Source organism: Rattus norvegicus, chromosome 3, assembly GCF_036323735.1.
Source record: "Rattus norvegicus strain BN/NHsdMcwi chromosome 3, GRCr8, whole genome shotgun sequence".
Classification (NCBI taxonomy): domain Eukaryota; kingdom Metazoa; phylum Chordata; class Mammalia; order Rodentia; family Muridae; genus Rattus; species Rattus norvegicus.
Genome location: NC_086021.1, coordinates 93,847,345 through 93,867,773, shown reverse-complemented (window position 1 = coordinate 93,867,773; position 20,429 = coordinate 93,847,345). Strand labels below are relative to the sequence as shown.

Genomic DNA, 20,429 nt, shown 5'->3' with positions numbered 1-20,429 from the left:
ATTGTAAGTAGTGATTTAAAATCATATTTAAACATATTTAAGACAATGATCAGAACTATGAAATTACTCATAATATACTAATTTAATTTCTGAATCTCTGGTTAAATCTGTTTTGATATTTCAATATCTCAATATCACAAAAATATATATTTTGTTTCATCTTTAGGCCTGTTGACAGTTGGTTAGGCATTCTTTGTGTGTGAATCTTTTTTCTCTATTTTATTTCCAAGATCAATTTTCAGATCTCATCAGAAGGAATCATGTTTCTGACAGACATAAATCTAACTTCTGAGGTCACATTCACTCTCTTGGGCTTCTCAGATTACCCAGAACTGCAGGTTCCTCTCTTCTTGTTGTTTCTGGCAATCTACAGCTTCAGTGTGCTAGGGAATCTAGGGATGATAATGATCATTAAGATTAACCCCAAACTGCACACCCCCATGTACTTCTTCCTCAGCCACCTTTCCTTTGCAGATTTCTGCTATTCCTCGATCATTGCTCCCAAGATGCTGGTGAACCTTGTCATAGAAGACAGGACCATTTCCTTTTCAGGATGCATAATGCAGTTCTTTCTCTTTTGCACATTTGTAGTGACTGAACTAATTCTATTTGCTGTGATGGCCTATGACTGCTTTGTGGCTGTCTGTAACCCCCTGCTGTACACAGTTGTCATGTCACAGAGACTCTGAGCACTGCTAGTGCTAGGATCATATGCATGGGGAGTGGTGTGCTCATTGACACTAACCTGCTCTGCTTTGAATTTATATTTCCGAGGTTTCAACACAATTAATCACTTCTTCTGTGAACTCTCCTCCCTGATAGCCCTTTCTTGCTCTGATTCTAAACTCAGCCAGTTACTGCTTTTTATTGTTGCTACTTTCAATGAGATAAGCACACTGCTCATCATTCTTACATCATATTTGTTCATTATTGTCACTGCCCTGAAAATGAATTCATCTAGTGGGCACCGCAAAGTCTTCTCTACCTGTGCTTCCCACATGACGGCCATCACCATCTTCCATGGAACCATATTATTCCTCTACTGTGTGCCCAACTCCAAGAACTCCAGGCACACTGTCAAAGTGGCTTCTTTGTTTTACACAGTGGTGATCCCCATGCTAAACCCCTTAATCTACAGTCTGAGAAATAAAGATGTCAAAGACACAGTCAGTAAAATAATGAAAGTAAGATATTTTTCTCAGCCTTAAGATACAGTTAACTGTGCTATTGAAAAATGTGTTTGGTTTTGAGTGAATGAACTGTGTAGTAATAATTCATTTTAAAATTTCTCCTGACTTTTCAAAAGAGAAACAAAATTTTCACATGAAATAAGCACATTTTAGGACAAAGATATGATACTATGTTTGGCCTCAATATACTGTACAAATATGGTTGACCTTAACTTCAGTCTTCGTCTTTAATGTGTAGTATAGTTTACTTCACAGAATGATTGTATGTAACAAATAAAAATGTATAATTCATATGGTTATATGTCATAAGTCGTATATATTACAAGCATGTGGCACCAAGTTACACTGCCAAATATTTAGTATTTGGGACAAATAAGATGGGAGCACTAAAAGATTTTCGTCTCCACCCTGTGGATGTAGAGAAATCAGTGGTAGTTAGGGGCAGATGGTATCAGCTTTTAATGACTTCCAAATCCAATGTTATTGTGAAATCACATAATGATGTCTCTGGTGAGAATTACTTCCAAATGCATTTGGAGACATAGGAATAATTGCTTCCTAATTTCATATTGATTTTTCCCTATAATTTAATAGAAGACAAGTACTTAAATACAAACAAAAGGGGAGACAATTTCTTTGGCATGGCTTGTGAAAGAGTAACATTTCACTCAGAAGCACCAGCAGTGCTCAAGAAGTAATTATGTTTTATTAGAGCAATGATCCAATAATTACTTGGAGCAATTTCTCTCTCTGTCTTATAAATAAGAGACTTGTTATAATGTATTCCAAGAAATGTCATGAAAATTAGATGTTATGACTATTTTAATTATTTCTGAAAAGGATCTCAGTGTAGTTGACCATGCGGATTTGTAAGAGGTTTAGAAACAGTAGATGGGTTTTTAGAATATTGACAAATGTCAGCAATATGTTCAATTCAATTTTAATGCTATTTTACTGTTACTTATTTGAGATTGTAGTTATCATTGAGTATTTCAGTGCAGTTATTTTGAAGCGCTTAGATTTGACATGTCTTAGTTGTATATAAAATTGTATTAAAATTTCACCTCTATTTTAATTAATTTATGTATTTATTTATTTTTACACTCCATATATTATTCCCTCCAGATCAACCCCTGAGACTTCCACATCCCATACTTCCTCCCTGCCATCTTTTCCCCCTTCCCCCGCCATCTATCTCCACAAGGATGTCCCTACCCCACCCACCCCACCAGACCTCTAAACTTCCTGGGGCCTCCAGTCTCTTGAGGGGTGCGTGCATCTTCTTTGACTGAACCCAGACCAAGGAGTCCTCTGCTATACTTGTGTTGGAGGCCTCATCTCAGCTGCTGTATGGTGCCTGCTTAGTGATCTAGTATCTCAGAGATCTCAGGAGTCCAGGTTAATTGAGACTGCTCATCCTCCTGCAGGATTGACTTCCTCCTTAGCTTCTTCCAGCTTTTCCCTAATTCAAACCGAGGAGTCAGCAACTTCTATTGGATGGCTGCATATCTGCACCTGACTCAGCTGCTTGTTAGATATTTTGGAAAGTAGTCATGGTAGGTCCCTTTTTGTGAATGCCCCATAACTTCAGTAATGGTGTCAGATCTTGGGGCCTCCCCTTGAGCTGGATCCCACCTGAAGCCTGTCCCTGGACCTTCTTTTCCTCAGGCTCTTCTCCGTTTCCATCTCTGAATTTCTTTCAGACAGGAAGAATTATGGGTCAGAGCTTTGGCTGTGGGATATCAACCCCATTTCTCATTTGATGCCCTGTCTTTCTGCTGGAGGTGGATTCAATAGGTTCCTTCTCCCCACTATAGGGCCTTTCATCTAGGGGGCCCCACCTCTTGAGTCCTGAGAGTCTCACTTCCCAGGTCTCTGGTACATTCTAGAGGGTCCTTCCAAGCTCCTTTCTCTGGAGGTCGCCTGTTTCTATTCTTCCTGCTGGTCCTCAGGGCTTTAATCTTTTTCTCCCATCCAATACCAGATCATGTTACTCTCTACCCACATCCCCATCCTCTTTCCCTAGCCTGTGGCTCCCTCCTTTCGTGGTTGCTTTCTTCTCCTTCCCAAGTTGAACTGAGGCATCCTCACTTTGTCCCTTCAGCTTGTTGACATTTTTGAGTTCTGTGAACTGTATCTTGGGTATTCTGTACTTTTTTTGGGGGGTAAGATCCATTTATTAGTGAGAACATACTGTGCATGTCCTTTGGGTCTGACTGAGTTACCTCACTCAGAATGACATTTTCTTGTTCCATCCATTTTCCCGCAAAACTCCGGTTGTACTCATTCATAGTAGCTGAGTAATATTCCATTGTGTAAATGAACCACATTTTCTGTATCCATTTTTCTGTAGTGAGACATCTGGATTGTTTCCAGATTCTGGATATCATAAACAAGGCAGCTGTGAGCATAGTGGAACATGTGCCCCTGTGACATAGTGAGGCATCTTTGGGGTATATTCCCAAGAGGGGTATTTCTGGACCTTTAGGTAGGTCTATTTACAATTTTCTGAGGATTTCTAGAGTGGTTGTACCACTTTGCAACGGAGGAGTATTCCTCTTTCTCCACATCCTTGAAACATGTGCTGTCACCTGAGGTTTTGATCTTAGCCATTCTGACTGGTATAAGGTGTAATCTCAGGGTTGTTTTGATTTACATTTCACTGATCACTAAGACTTTGAACATTTCTTTAGGTGCATCTCACCATCTTTTGTAAATTCTTGGTTTAGTTCTATACCCCATGTTTTGATTGATTCTTTTCTTTTTCTTTTTTTTGGTTATTTTAACTTAAATAAAGAAAAGAAGACCAACAATATAGTTTATAATAGAAAAGTTTTCATTAAAAGTCTCAAAGAGAAAATATTAGGCATGGAATTTTATATTTACTCTTTATTAAGTCTGTCCTATACTTTTATTGGATTACATAGAATATAATGGTTTATATTTCATATTTTCTGCATTTATAATAGAAAAATATTGAGAGATATTTTATTTTAATTTTCAAATGATTAATTACTTATCACAATAGTAGAAATATTATGTCAATTTTCTTAGAAAAATTAGAGTGATTACCACTTTCAATTAGTGAATTATTGTTTCTTCTACAAATGGTAATTATGTGATTTCTTTAATAATAGATGATGGCAACTAACATTTTACTCTGAAAAATAATATTTTTAAAAATAATTTAGTTCCATTTGTTTGCCTGCAATGCTCATGATGTCCTCATTCTTAGTAGCTGAGTAGTATTCTATTGTGTAAATGAACCATGCGTTTTGTATCCATTCTTCCATTGTGAGACATCTGGGTTGTTTCCAGCTTCTGGCTATCACAAATAAGGCCTCTATAAACATAGTCTAACACAGGTGCCTGTGGCATGGTGGGTAATCTTTTGGGTATATGCTCAACAGGTAGCGGAAAGAATCAGATGTAGATACTAAACACCCAAGAAATGGGGAGAAGCCTGGGACCCCTGTGGTTGAATTAGGAAAGAACTAGAAGAAGTTAAGGAGAAGGGTGACCCCATGGGAGGATCAAAAGTCTCAACTAACCTCCTCCCCCAAGATCTTTAAATCACAGAGCCATGAAGCAGGCAGCATACACTAGCTTATATGAGACCCCACACACATATACAGCACAGAAATTTCTGGTCTGGCCTCAGGGAGTGAAGATGTACCTAATCTTCATGAGACTTGAGACCTCAGGGAGTAGTGAGGTCTGGTGGAGATGGAGGTGAATCACTTGGAAATAGGGGAAAGAGTGGGGTGGGGAGTGGTCAAAAGGCAGACATGGAGGAGGATGGTGATTGCACTGTGAAAAAAGTATAAAGATAATAATAAAAATAAAAGTGAATTAAAAATAATTTAATTTCTACTCCATCTTTACACCTGTACATCTTGTAGGCAGGAAAATTGGAGATCTAAGGTTTTGTAGCTGGGTTGGTATAAAAATTTCCCCATTAAATGTCTTGCCTGGTATAAGAGCCAATTCAGATTCCATACTCTCCCATTGTTAGGAGTCTTTGCTTCTGTTACCCTCATAGATTATTGGGAGTTTCCATTGAAGTAGATTTCTAGCTTGTTGTAGAGATGTAACTCTCTTTCCAGTTGTCTATATGCATACTTTCTTTCTGTCTTCCCTCCTCTAACCCCATTCTGATCTCTTATCTACCCATCTCCTTCCCTATTCCTATCCAGTCCCCTCCCTCAGTCTCCTTTTGATGACTAATCTAGTTTCCATTCTCAGTGAGATTCACACATCTCCCTTGAGTGGCCAAACAATGAATGGTCCACCTTGAGCCACATGCCTTGAGATGACAGAACCTACCCCTGATGGAAACAGATGCAAAGACCTAAAATCAATAAACTGGGGCTTCTGGAATCCTGCTGCAGAGGGCAAGGAATCAGAGGGACTGGTATTGTGTGTGAGCTTGACACAAGTTGGAGTTACCACAGAGAAAGAAACCTCCCTTGAGGAAGATCCCCATGAGATCTGGCTGTAAGGCACTGTCTCAATTAGTGATCAAGGTGGGAGGGTCCCTTGTGGGTGGTATAATCCCTGGGCTGGTACTCTTGGGTTCTATAAGAAAGCAAGCTGAGCAATCCAGGGGAAGCAAGCCAGAAAGTAACATCCCTCCATGGCCTCTGCATCAGTTCCTGCTTCCTGACCTGCTTGAGTTTCAGTCCTGACTTTTGTTGATGATGAGCAACAATGTGGAGGTGTAAGCTGAATAAACTTTTTCCTCGAAACTTGCTTTTTGGTCATGATGTTTTGGGCAGGAATAGAAACATTGACCAAGACAGGGATCAAGGACACCACAAAGATACCTACAGAATCAACAACTGTGGTCCCATAGAAGCACACAGAGACTTAAACACCAACTAAAAAGCATATATGGGACTAACTTGGGCCTTCAGTGCACCCACATGTTGACTCTATATCTCCATTCCCAAGATATCCAGTTCATCTGATCACTGCTTCTGGTGAGACTTGCATATGGAGGATGTACATATATGCAACCAAACACTCATATACATACAATAAAGATTAAATTAATCTTAAGTTTTTAAAAATAGACACAATTTTTAGTTTAGGTCAGAAATATTTTATGCCCAACATAATTAAACTGATGGGAATTCATGTTAGATTTTTTTTTTTACATTTTTTCCTGACTCTGACTTAGAATCAAAGACAGCTTTTCTACTCCCAGGCAACCCTTTCTCTGGAGAACGGTGTCCACCCTTGCCAATGTATAATGAATAGTTTATTCTAGTCTACTCTTCTTTCTGCCTTCAGGCTCTTCACATTGCCTTATAAATCTAATATACCCTAGTACTATGAATAGTTTATATGAAATATTTGTTTTGTATTAAAAATCTTAATATAACTAGAATTATATTTAGTTGCATTTTAAGATGACTTTTTATTTATATTTTAATTAATTAATATATTTAATTTATATCCTCACCACAGCTTCCTCTCTCTCTTCTCTTTATGGTGCCTCCCTCTAACTTCCACAAGCCCCTCTTTCACCCCTCCTCTTATTTTGCTTGGAAGAGAGGAGGCATCACATGGATATCAACCATCTTTGTCTTATCAGATTGCAATAAGACTAGAAGCATCTTCTAATATCTAGGCTAGAAAAGGCATCCTAGTTAGTGGAAAGGGACCCAAAGGCAGATAACAAAGTCAGAGATGGCCCCTGACCCTGCTGTTATGAGTGCAACATGAAGACCAAGATGCACAAATATTACATATGTTCAGAGGACTTAGATCTGTCTCATTCATGCTTTCTGATTGGCAGTTCAGTACTATAAGCCTCTATTAGCCCAGGTTGTGGTGTTCTTGAGTTTTGACACTTCTGCTTTTTCAATCCCTTTTCCCCCTTCCCAAGGATTCCGTAAGTTCCACATAATGTTTGGCTTTAGATTTCTGCATCTACTTCCACCAGTTTCTAGGAGAAGCCTCTCTGATGACAATTATACTAAGCTCCTGTCTACAAGTATGGCAGAATATCATTAATAATGTTAGGCACGGGTTCCCTCTAATAGAATAGAACTTCGGCTGGGCAAGTCATTATTTAGCCCTTCCCTTATATTTTTTTCCACCTTTTTACCCCTGCACATGTTGTAGGCAGGACAAATTGTGGACTTAAGATATTGTAGGTGGGGGTTGGGGATTTAGCTCAGTGGTAGAGAGCTTGCCTAGAAAGCGCAAGGCCCTGGGTTCAATCCCCAGCTCTGAAAAAAAAGAAAAAAAAAGATATTGTAGGTGTCCTAGTCCCTCCTTTGGAAGCCTGAGATTTCATATTCCCTACTGCTAAGAGTCTTATCTAGGATCACTTTAATAGGTTTCTAGGAGTTTCCCTAGTCCAAGATTTCTAGATCATTCCAAAGATGTCCCTCCACATCCCCTGCCTGCTTAATCCAGTAGACCCTCCCAGTATTCTCTCTTCTCATCCTCCTTCCATCTCTCCTGTCCTGTTCCCACTCACAACCAATCATTCCTCTCCCTCAACCTACCTGTTGATATATTATATCAACTTAATATATTAATATATTTCCACTTCTATATAAGATTCAAGCATCACCTTGTCCCTTGTGTCCTCCTTAATATGACTTTTCTTTGGGTTTGTGATCAATAGCATGGATATCCTGTACATTATAACTAACATCTACTTATAAGTAAATACATGTCATACCATGTTTGTCTTTCTGGGGCTTGGTTGCCTTATTCATTGATAGTCTTTTCTAGTTCTATGGGGTGAGACCAGAGAGAGGCCTAGAGAGCTAGAAGAATGAATAGAAATATGCAGTTGCCAGGGGTGGGAGGTATGGAGAATAGGAAGTCACAGAAACCCCATATCCCTTTCCCCTAACTTGACTGCCTTGTCTGGCTTAAGTAAGGAATAATGCAATTTGTCCTGCTGACACTTGATGTGCTTGGGTGACTTTGTTCTTGGGGATAGGGGGAGGGGTGTTCCCACCTCAAAGGAAAAGGGGAGGGAAGAATGGGGGAAGGAGTTATGAGGATGGGACTGGGAGGAAAGGATAAGGATGTAAAGTGTATAAACAAAAAAACAAACAATCTAAATGCAGGGGGTAGGAATGTGGGGGAGTTACAATTTGTCTGTCCTGGTTTTTGTTGTTGTTGCTGCTGTTTTGTTTCTGTTTTTTATTTTGTATTTGTCCTTTAAAGTCCAAAGAAAGTTCATGAGGTTGTGGTTGAATTAATTCTTAAATTATTTTAATAAGACTAAAACTTCAAGAATAAATTCATATTTGCCCTGCAGCAAATTAAATTTTTTTCTTAGTGAAAAATTAACAATTGTCACTAGATAGAGAGTTCTTCTATTTTATGACCTGGAAAATTAAGAATATTTAAAATGCTGAATATCTCTGAAATTACATGATGAGTCAATAAAATTTCTGTCAAATGTCAAGGAAATTATGTCAGAAACATGTACTAAATAATACTAAAATTCATGTGATGTTATACAGCAAGCCACCAATAAAACCAAAGCTAGAGAGTAGTTGACACAATGTATAAACAGTGTAGACAAACTTGTTACAGGGTGTGGCTAGCATATCCTAACCTCTACCTTCAACTCTCCAGCCCAGTGGGTGAGCTATACTTTCCCGAGATGCCCTTTCCTATACAATCCATCCATTTTGATTTCCTACTCTTTTGTACTATTAACCTCTTCTCTGTTTCTCCTTGCTCTTCTCTTTCTCCTCTCTCCCCCTCCTTGACTTCCTTCATGTTCCAACTCAGTACGGTCATATTCACTCTGAGCTCTCCCAGATGCCTCTTCTTCTATTATCTCTTTTTATCTATAATACACTTTCCCCTCTACTATACCTAGGAGCAGTCGTGTCCTTTCCTGTTTTCCTTCACTTCAAAATTGAAACATCATGTAAAAGTTATATTTAATGGACTCCTCCCCAGATTCAGTGTTGTCAGTCCATGTCTGCCCTCCCTCTGGGTATGGGCTCTTGTGGAGGCTGAACGCAGGAAGTTTGACTGTGTTTATCCCTGACTATATGGAAGCAACAAGACACAGTTCCAGTGTTTGGAAAGCCCAGTCAGTGACGTGGGAAAACCAGAGCTCATTCTGGGGTCCCTGTGCCGGCAATGAGGCAGGGGCCATTGGTTCTCAAACTGTTGGACATCCAGGTGCTACTGGGTGTTGCAGAAGAGAACAGAGTTGGGGGTGCTACAGGTTCGGAAAAGTGTACAATCCAGGACCAGGGGAACAGGGAGCTCCACATTGTCCCAGACGTGTGTTGGCAGGCTTGGTGGTGGTTGTGGCTGGTAGCCCAGAAAGGCTTTCTGTGGGAGACTAGGCTACAGCTCTGCAGGCAAATGGCTTCTCGATGGCTCCCCACGGTGGGTCTTGATAAGAGAGAGTCTATGGTTCTAAATAGTTTATTGGTTGTTCCTGATGGAAAATGGCTGCATAAACATAACATACCCACTTCCCAGGGTGGACCTGAGATTACATATCTTTCGCAGGGAGGAACGTCTAGGCCTCCGGACCTCTAGGTATCTTATTAGCATGGGAAACTCTGTTCTAGGCCTAGGTGACCATACATCACGTTTCCTTACGGGGAGTGTGGCACATGTTCAAGGCCAGGAATCCAGCAGGAAGCAGGGAGTCTTCTAGGTCTCGGGTGTGTGCCCACCGAATTTCTGGATCTCAAATTGCTCTATCTTAACAAACTTCCTGGCATGGTTTTACCATCCAAAACAGGGTCTTATATTCTTTCTGCCTATTTTTTGGTGAGTATTAAAAAGAAAAAAAGCCAAAATTTTCACCATCTATAACACAAATTGAAATACAAACCACTATTTCAATGACTTGTGGTCTGAAAAATTACTTTCAATGATAGAGAAGAAGAATTACTTATTTCGTTTTCAGAATACATATACTGTCAAATAGTTTCAGAGTCTAGTACCAATGTTAGATTCTATTAATAATGTATGAGCACTGTGTGATAAATCTATACATTCAAACTAACATCATTAATTCCACTTTTGTATTTCCTTAGGTGAGTCAGCATATGGTTCTAATATGTAAACTTCATTTTATTGAACAACAAGAGATATTTAATTTCTTCTCAAGTGCATCTAGTAAAGATTTATTGGGGATAAAAGATTATCTACTGAGGACTGTGCACAGCTCACACACTTTCATTGATACTATTGTCATTTCAGACCATGCTTGTTGAAAATATAGTACGGCCTATGTTCACAGACCAATTTCGATGTCACTTTTATAATTATTCAATAAAAAGTTTGTCAAACAATTACGATATGTTTCCATGATGGCAGAGTCATAGATATGGCTAGCACAAAATCAGCAACTGGAAATGACCTTATAAATAATCTGTAGTAATGTATAGTAATCTATTTAAAAGCAGATTGATGTCCACTGAGGAAGACTTTAAATATTAAATAACTTAGCTTTACACTAGGTTGAGTGGCAATTTAAATTAGGAATGTTTGTCATGGGCTCAGATATTTGTACATGTAGATGTTTGCATTTTTTAGGGTGTAAATGATATAACTTTTAAGACATGAGATCTTGAGGAAGAAAATATATTCAACATAATTATAGAAGAAAATTTTCCTAAGCTAAAGAAATAGATGCCTGTGAACACACAAGAAGCCTACAGAACTCCAAATAGACTGGACCAGAAAAGAAATTCTCCCCCTCACATAATAGTCAAAACACCAAATGCACAAAACAAAGACTTATAAAAGCAGTAAGGGGAAAATGTCAAGTAACATATAAATACAGACCTATTAGAATTATTCTCAATAGAGACTGTAAAAGTCAGAAGATCCTGGGCACATGTTATACAGATTATAAGGGAGCATAAATGCCAGCCCAGTCAACTCTACCCAGCAAAACTCTCAATTAACATAGCTCAAGAGACCAAGATATTCCATGACAAAACCAAATTTATACAAAATCTTTTTACAAATCCAGTATTACAAAAAATAACAGATGGAATTTCACTTTTCATCAAAGGAAAAATCTACCAAGATAAAATCTCAATGCTCCTCTGAACCTCTATGCTCCAATTGCAGGGGCACCCACATTCATAAAAGAAATTTTACTAAAGCTCAAACCACACATTTCACTGCACAAGAATAGTGGGAGACTTCTATACCCAATTCTCACTTCTGGCAATGGACAGATCATGGAAACAAAAACTGAACAGAGACACAGGGAAAGTTACAGAAGTTGCACAGCAGGGATTAAATTAGCTCTAATGCCCAATAAAGGGGAGGTAGAACCTGTAGAGACCATATCTATAGGTTAGGCAAGATCCCTGGTTTGAGAATGGGCTACACTCTCATCTCCAATTTTTCAACCCTGAATTGCTCCTATGGAAAGGAAATATGCAGACAAAGTATGAAGCAGAGACTAAAAGAGTGGCCATTTAAAACTTGTCCCACTTGGTGATCCAGCCCATACACATACAACCCCCATACCCAAACAATAATACTGATGCCAAGGAGCTCATGCTGAGAGGAACCTGATACAGCTGTTTATTGAGAGACTCTGCCAGAGCCTGACAAATACAGAGGCAGATACTTGCAACCAACCATTTGACTGAGCATGTTGAGCCTAATGGATGAGTTAGAGAAAGGACTGAAGGAGCTGAAGGGGTTTGGAATCCCGTAGGAAAAACAATATCACCAAACTAGACTACCCTAGAGCTCTCAGAGAATAAACCACTAACCAAAGAGTATACATGGAGCGACCCATAGCTCCAGCTGCATATGTAGCAGATGTTGTCCTTATCGGGCATGATGCCCTTGTCTAGGGGAATGCCAGGGCAGGAAGGTGGGAGTGGTTGGGTGGGTAGCAGGGTACCCTCACAGAAAAACAGCGAGGAGGGATGGGATAGGGACTTCTGAAAGGGAAACCAGAAAAGGGGATAACATCTAAAATGTAAGTAAATAAAATATCCAATTATAAAAAATTCAGAGTTTTCCAAGTATATGAGGAATCCTTGTTTATTTATACTGTCCTAAGTTACACTACTCCTGTCAAAATTGTATGAGGAATATGAAGAAAGGGAAGAAAATATTGTGGACCAATTCTAGCTGAAGTGATATAATTTAAACATAATCTAGAAAATAAAAATTACAAATCAGTAAAAAATAAAAATAAAAAAGAATGGAAATATACTCATTTTATTTATTGCATTATTATATTTATTGATATATTTATCTATAAATAACCATGATTTCAATTCATTCTGCTACTTTTTTTTGCACATAATGTTCTGAGTAGCATTTGAATACCTGTTGTGGTTACTTTTTTTTTTTTTTATTTAGAGAATACTTTATTAGTTTTTGTAATCAAACCCACGTATATAAGACCTTACATATTTAATACAGTGTGTTACCCCTGTACAAATGGAAAAAACTTAAGTTCAACATTTCTAGACCAATATGGCTGTTAATTTCTGTACAGTGCCAACTCAACACAGTAAACGGGGATACTTTTTTCGAAAGTTGACAGCACAGGTAAAGTTTCAAAAAATTCAAATTATATATCTGTATATATATATTTATATTTATATAAAAAGACCAATAATAGCAGTGTGTTATGCATCAACAGCAGCAACAGCTTTTCCAGGTTCTGCAGTCATCTGAACAAAACTGTAGAGACATCCAGCACACTCCATTAAAAAAAAAAAAAGTAAAAAAACAAAACCCGAGAAAACAGCACAGTTCTGTTACTCTTGTGGTACCTGGCACCATTTTTTTTTTAATTAGCTTCTCAATCATCATCTGGAAAGAAAACATTCTGAGCAACATCATTAAAAACAGCTCTGATAAAGCACGGTCACTACTACGTATCATAAAGCAGGTACAAGCTATTTTACATCCACAGAGGTATGATACAGTACTGTCCTACATCTATAATACTAGAGGATACAATTTAAAAGGCATTATTTGAGACTTGATTCTACTTTTCCAGCAGAGGGCCCAAAGGATGGTGTGACACAGCTTTGTAAAGAAACATACTCTAGACAGGATTTCCTTTCACTAGTGGCACACTTCTAAGGATTCATTCTCTCCATGAATGTCAGCTAAAACCGTTATTAAAAAAAATGAAATATCCCTAGAACAAAACCGTATAACCACCGGATTCACATGAAGATGACGTAGTGGAGACAAGCTGGACCTCACCTTACCAACAAGCTATCAAATCTGTTATGTTTAAACAGTGAGACCTCCAAGGAAGGAGATGCCAAGTAGTGCTTCAAAGCTTCGGACCACAATCAAACACAGCATCCTTTTCAACAGAAGCAGAAGCTCATCTGAATATGCTCATGGATGCTGACATCAACATTTAATCATCTCCTCACTCATCCAGGAAGAGGGGGAGATCAGTTACTACTGTACTTTAATGTGTTCAACCAAATCACCATATTACAAAAATAGCAAGCTGCCATGATAAAAAATAAGGCTCCTCTATCCAGCACCAGATAGCATCATTTTACTTTCAAGCCTAGAAATTGCACACTTGTATATAAACCAACCGAAGATGAGGATTGAGAGTTCATCTTGGTGGATTTTTCCTTTGATGAATATGAAGTGTCCTTCCTTATCTTTTTTGATGACTTTTAATTGAAAATTGATTTTATTTGATATTAGAATGGCTACTCCAGCTTGCTTCTTCTGACCATTTGCTTGGAAAGTTGTTTTCCAGCCTTTCACTCTGAGGTAGTGTCTGTCTTTGTCTCTGAGGTGTGTTTCCTGTAGGCAGCAGAATGCAGGGTCCTCATTGCGTATCCAGTTTGTTAATCTATGTCTTTTTATTGGGGAGTTGAGGCCATTGATATTGAGAGATATTAAGGAATAGTGATTATTGCTTCCTGTTATATTCATATTTGGATGTGAGGTTATGTTTGTGTGCTTTCATTCTCCTTGTTTTGTTGCCAAGACGATTAGTTTCTTGCTTCTTCTAGGGTATAGCTTGCCTCCTTATGTTGGGCTTTACCCTTTATTATCCTTTGTAGTGCTGGATTTGTAGAAAGATATTGTGTAAATTTGGTTTTGTCATGGAATATCTTGGTTTCTCGATCTATGTTAATTGAGAGTTTTGCAGGATACAGTAACCTGGGCTGGCATTTGTGTTCTCTTAGGGTCTGTATGACATCTGTCCAGGATCTTCTGGCCTTCATAGTTTCTGGCGAAAAGTCTGGTGTGATTCTGATAGGTCTGCCTTTATATGTTACTTGACCTTTTTCCCTTACTGCTTTTAATATTCTTTCTTTATTTTGTGCGTTTGGTGTTTTGACAATTATGTGACGGGAGGTGTTTCTTTTCTGGTCCAATCTATTTGGAGTTCTGTAGGCTTCTTGTATGCCTATGGGTATCTCTTTTTTTAGGTTAGGGAAGTTTTCTTCTATGATTTTGTTGAAGATATTTACTGGTCCTTTGAGCTGGGAGTCTTCACTCTCTTCTATACCTATTATCCTTAGGTTTGATCTTCTCATTGAGTCCTGGATTTCCTGTATGTTTTGGACCAGTAGCTTTTTCCGCTTTACATTATCTTTGACAGTTGAGTCAATGATTTCTATGGAATCTTCTGCTCCCGAGATTCTCTCTTCCATCTCTTGTATTCTGTTGGTGAAGCTTGTATCTACAGCTCCTTGTCTTTTCTTTTGATTTTCTATGTCCAGGGTTATTTCCATGTGTTCTTTCTTGATTGCTTCTATTTCCATTTTTAATTCCTTCAACTGTTTGATTGTGTTTTCCTGGAATTCTTTCAGGGATTTTTGCGATTCCTCTCTGTAGGCTTCTACTTGTTCTCTAAGGGAGTTCTTTATGTCTTTCTTGAAGTCCTCCAGCATCATGATCAAATATGATTTTGAAACTAGATCTTGCTTTTCTGGTGTGTTTGGATATTCAGTGTTTGCTTTGGTGGGAGAATTGGGCTCCGATGATGCCATGTAGTCTTGGTTTCTGTTGCTTGGGTTCCTGCGCTTGCCTCTCGCCATCAGATTATCTTTAGTGTTACTTTGTTCTGCTATTTCTGACCGTGGCTAGACTGTCCTATAAGCCTGTGTGTCAGGAGTGCTGTAGACCTGTTTTCCTGTTTTCTTTCAGCCAGTTATGGGGACAGAGTGTTCTGCTTTCGGGCGTGTAGTTTTTCCTCTCTACAGGTCTTCAGCTGTTCCTGTGGGCCTGTGTCTTGAGTTCACCAGGCAGGTTTCTTGCAGGGGAAAAGTTGGTCCTACCTGTGGTTCCAAGGCTCAAGTTTGCTCGTGGGGTACTGCCTAAGTCCTCTCCGCGGCGGCAGCAACCGGGAAGATCTGCGCCGCTCTTTCCGGGAGCCTCCGTGCACCAGGGTTCCAGATGGCGTTTGGTGTTTTCCTCTGGCGTCTGGATGTGCACAGAGTGCAGTCTCTTCTGGTTTCCCAGGCGTGTCCGCCTCTCTGAAGGTTTAGCTCTCCCTCCCACGGGATTTGGGTGCAGAGAACTGTTTATCCGGTCTGTTTCCTTCAGGTTCTGGCGGTGTCTCAGGCGCAGGGATCCTGCCGCTCCTGGGCCCTCCCCTACGGGAACCCAGAGGCCTTATACATTTGCCTCTTGGGCCAGGGATGTGGGCAGGGGTGGGCAGTGTTGGTGGTCTCCTCCGCTCTGCAGCCTCAGGAGTGCCCACCTGATCAGGCGGTGAGGTCTCTCTCCCACGGGGTTTGGGAGCAGAGAGCTGCTGCGGGCCGGGATCCGCGGGTGTGGGACTTCCGGTAAACACAGGAAGTGCCCGGTCCTAGAGGAATTTTGCCTCTGTGTGTCCTGAGTTCACCAGGCAGGTTTCTTGCAGGGGAAAAGTTGGTCCTACCTGCGTTTCCAAGGCTCAAGTTTGCTCGTGGGGTACTGCCTAAGTCCTCTCCGCGGAGGCAGCAACCGGGAAGATCTGCGCCGCTCTTTCCGGGAGCCTCCGTGCACCAGGGTTCCAGATGGCGTTTGGTGTTTTCCTCTGGCGTCTGGATGTGCACAGAGTGCAGTCTCTTCTGGTTTCCCAGGCGTGTCCGCCTCTCTGAAGGTTTGGCTCTCCCTCCCACGGGATTTGGGTGCAGAGAACTGTTTATCCGGTCTGTTTCCTTCAGGTTCTGGCGGTGTCTCAGGCGCAGGGATCCTGCCGCTCCTGGGCCCTCCCCTACGGGAACCCAGAGGCCTTATACAGTTGCCTCTTGGGCCAGGGATGTGGGCAGGGGTGGGCAGTGTTGGTGGTCTCCTCCGCTCTGCAGCCTCAGGAGTGCCCACCTGATCAGGCGGTGAGGTCTCTCTCCCACGGGGTTTGGGAGCAGAGAGCTGCTGCGGGCCGGGATCCGCGGGTGTGGGACTTCCGGTAAACACAGGAAGTGCCCGGTCCTAGAGGAATTTTGCCTCTGTGTGTCCTGAGTTCACCAGGCAGGTTTCTTGCAGGGGAAAAGTTGGTCCTACCTGCGTTTCCAAGGCTCAAGTTTGCTCGTGGGGTACTGCCTAAGTCCTCTCCGCGGAGGCAGCAACCGGGAAGATCTGCGCCGCTCTTTCCGGGAGCCTCCGTGCACCAGGGTTCCAGATGGCGTTTGGTGTTTTCCTCTGGCGTCTGGATGTGCACAGAGTGCAGTCTCTTCTGGTTTCCCAGGCGTGTCCGCCTCTCTGAAGGTTTGGCTCTCCCTCCCACGGGATTTGGGTGCAGAGAACTGTTTATCCGGTCTGTTTCCTTCAGGTTCTGGCGGTGTCTCAGGCGCAGGGATCCTGCCGCTCCTGGGCCCTCCCCTACGGGAACCCAGAGGCCTTATACAGTTGCCTCTTGGGCCAGGGATGTGGGCAGGGGTGGGCAGTGTTGGTGGTCTCCTCCGCTCTGCAGCCTCAGGAGTGCCCACCTCCCTGTTGTGGTTACTTAATCAGAGAGCTAATAAATACTATTAAGTTTTACTTAGTCCACAATTTGGAAAGTCAAAGTGATTATCTTTGAGACATTTCCAAGACAAACATTAGTTGCATCATTGCATTTTATGCTTAATGAATTCCTTTGTGAAGCTGTTTAATTGCTCACTTATTTTGTCATGGGAATTTGGATACTAATGCTTTAGTTCCTAGAAAATCATGTGAGATTAATGTCCTAAAAGCAAACCTTAAAATGTCCTGACTTTCCTAGGAACTCAACCTTTTTAAGGGAGGTGTATTTTCCTTGAAGAATACAGAAGGTGTGTCAAAAATGGAAAATGAGAAATGCTATAATGGATTTATATTTTTTGTTTAAGTGTTATATATGTCTTCTGTTCAAAAATAAACTGTGGTTTGCAACAGTGAATAAGGAGGTGAATAAGAGAAAGGCAATCTGGTAAGTATTCTTATCACAATTCTCAGATATTGACAGTGGGTGGGACTGCATGATACAGTTCTCACAACTGTCTAGAAAACTGGTGAATGACTTGAACATGACTCCTGCCAAGCACATTTTTCATCCTCCTGGTGAGTCTAGCAATTAATCTGAATACACTTAAAGTGTGATATTTTTAATACATTTATCCATATTATTAGATCCTGAGGCAATGTCTAAATATGAACACTTCAGAGTAAGGCATTATCTATTAACTAAATAAATTAAATAGAGTCAGGCATGGTGGAACACACCTTTAATTTAATTTTTGGGACAATGATGAAGGTAGAACTCTGTGAGTTAGATGTGAGGTGAGCCTGGGCTTTCAGTGAGCTCCAGGGCAACCAAATCTACATATGACACCCAGCCTCAAAACCACACCAAAAAACCATTGAAGGAACAAAAAAGGGACAGATTTAGATAGGAAGTGGCATAAATTTAATTTGTAAAATACATTGATTTCTCCTTATTTTAACTTACTGGTATCAGTACCTATTTTTTTTTTATAAAAAAAAAGCATGTAGTAAGCCTGCAGGTGAGATTAAAACATTTAAAGAAAATTAGTGGCAGAAGTGTGACATTAAATCTGTAGAACTTTGAATCATTACATAATGATTTATTGGTCCACTTCAATCGTTTTCAGATTATAGATAAACATCAGACATGGTAGATGTTTGTCCTGCTGAACATTACTTAGCTTCTGAGAAACTCACTGCAGAATGATTCCTGGTTTTAATTTTGTTTTATTTTATTTTGTGTTACTCATGGTAGTTAAAGAATTCTGAGGGCATCCTTTGTTCCTCACCTGGAAACTATACCTTAAGGAGAAAAACAATCCTTCTACTCTTTTGTTGACAGAAATTCTTCTGGAACTGAGAGACTTTCATCTACTGTAGCAATTGATGGGATAAAATACAGGAAACCTACAAATTGGTACACAGTTGTAAAACTTACACTGAAGAAACCTTTAATGATGATGAAAGAGAACCAATAAAAATAAAAATAATTATCCATATTCAAAGAGCACTACAATGTGGTGATGAATATGAAAAATGAAATTTTAAAGAAGACATTATAAATTCCAATTTAGCAGCACACTTGAAAATTTGCTATTATTCTTATTCTATGAGAATGAGGTAGATTGTAAATCACTTTTCTGTTGAATTTTAAATTTATCAATGTGTTTATTCCATTTCTATTATACCCCGGCTGCAGAAACCAAATTTTCTACAAATAATGAGTCTGAAGAATGCCACTGTGAAGACTGAATTTCTTCTCCTGGGATTCAGTGATCACCCAGAACTCCAGAGTCTTCTATTTGCTGTGTTTTTCTCCATCTACTCTGTTACTCTGATGGGGAATATTGGCATGATCTTATTGATCACAGTCAGTTCTAATTTACACATTCCCATGTACTTTTTCCTCTGTATTCTATCCTTCATAGATGCATGCTACTCTTCTGTCATTGCCCCCAAATTACTTGTGGATCTGATTTCTGACAAGAAGGTGATTTCTTACAATGGCTGTGCTACACAGTTATACTTTTTCTGCTCTCTGGTTGACACAGAATCTTTCCTTTTGGCTGCCATGGCTTATGACAGATACATTGCAATCTGTAACCCCCTGCTCTATACTGTACTTATGTCCAAGAGAGTCTGTACTCAGCTAGCATTTGGTGCATTCCTAGGTGGAACTATGAGTTCAATAATCCATACTACTAATACATTCCAGTTGTCATTCTGCTCCAAAGAAATTAACCATTTCTTTTGTGATATTTCTCCACTCTTCTCTCTGTCCTGCTCTGATACCTACACACATGATATAATATTGGTAGTGTTTGCAAGTTTGGTGGAAGCTCTCTCCCTTCTTGCTGTTCTCCTCTCCTATATGTATATTATTGTGGCCATTCTTAAAACAGGGTCTGCAGAGGGAAGAAAGAAAGGGTTTTCTACTTGTGCTTCTCACCTAACAGTAGTCACTATTTATCATGGTACTCTGATTTTCATTTATTTGCGTCCTAGTACAGGACATTCAATGGATATTGACAAGATGACCTCTGTGTTTTATACATTGATTATACCCATGCTTAACCCCTTGATATACAGTCTCAGAAACAAAGATGTCAAATTTGCCTTCAGAAAAATGATTAGGAAGAATTTATTTTCTTAGATAAATAAAGATATGCTTCCCAACGTTAGCAAATTTCTTTGGATTTTCCTTCTAAAATTTGGAAAATTCAGTTGAATATTTTATTTCCCCAACTGTATTTATAATGAGGTTCCATTAAGAAAGAAATTCAGATATGCATGTAGCAGAGGATGGTCTTGTGGGGCATGAATGGGAGGAGAGGCCTTTGGTCCTGTGAAGGCTGAGTGCTACAGTGCAGGGGAATTCTAGGTCAGGAAGTGGAGGGAGTGGGTGGATAGGTGGGGGAGCACCACCATAGAAGCAGGTGGAGGGGGATTGGGATAGGGAGTTTGTGACAAGGCTCTGCTTCATGCCATTATGATGTGAACATTACCATCCTTTCTTTAAACACTAAGGACATCATCCTTCATATATGGTTTGATATGGTAGCTGATAATCTCTTGAATAATATTACACATGGTAATCTATAATGTTTACATTAACTCTCTAATAGTTGATATGCATGTGAATTTACTATAGCCTCAAACTATTATGTAATAAGATACAGGTTTGAATCCATATCTGTGTCAAGGAACGATTTATTTTTTCTTATGTAATATGTTTTTGAAATACAAATGGAAACCTCAGTATAAAAATTGGAGTCTGAAATTATGCATAGACTACTGATATATTCATGGAAGAGT

The 20,429-nt window shown here is 39.8% G+C and overlaps 1 protein-coding gene and 1 pseudogene across 1 annotated transcript; both read left to right on the top strand.

Annotated features, from left to right (window-relative positions):
• Or5d16-ps1 (olfactory receptor family 5 subfamily D member 16, pseudogene 1) lies at positions 261-1,208 on the top strand (annotated as a pseudogene).
• On the top strand, positions 18,814-19,767 carry Or9m1l1 (olfactory receptor family 9 subfamily M member 1 like 1). The gene has a single exon (XM_017592333.2). The coding sequence runs from the start codon at positions 18,835-18,837 to the stop codon at positions 19,765-19,767; it is 933 nt and encodes a 310-aa protein (XP_017447822.2). The 5' UTR covers positions 18,814-18,834.
• The last annotated feature ends 662 nt before the right edge of the window (positions 19,768-20,429 follow it).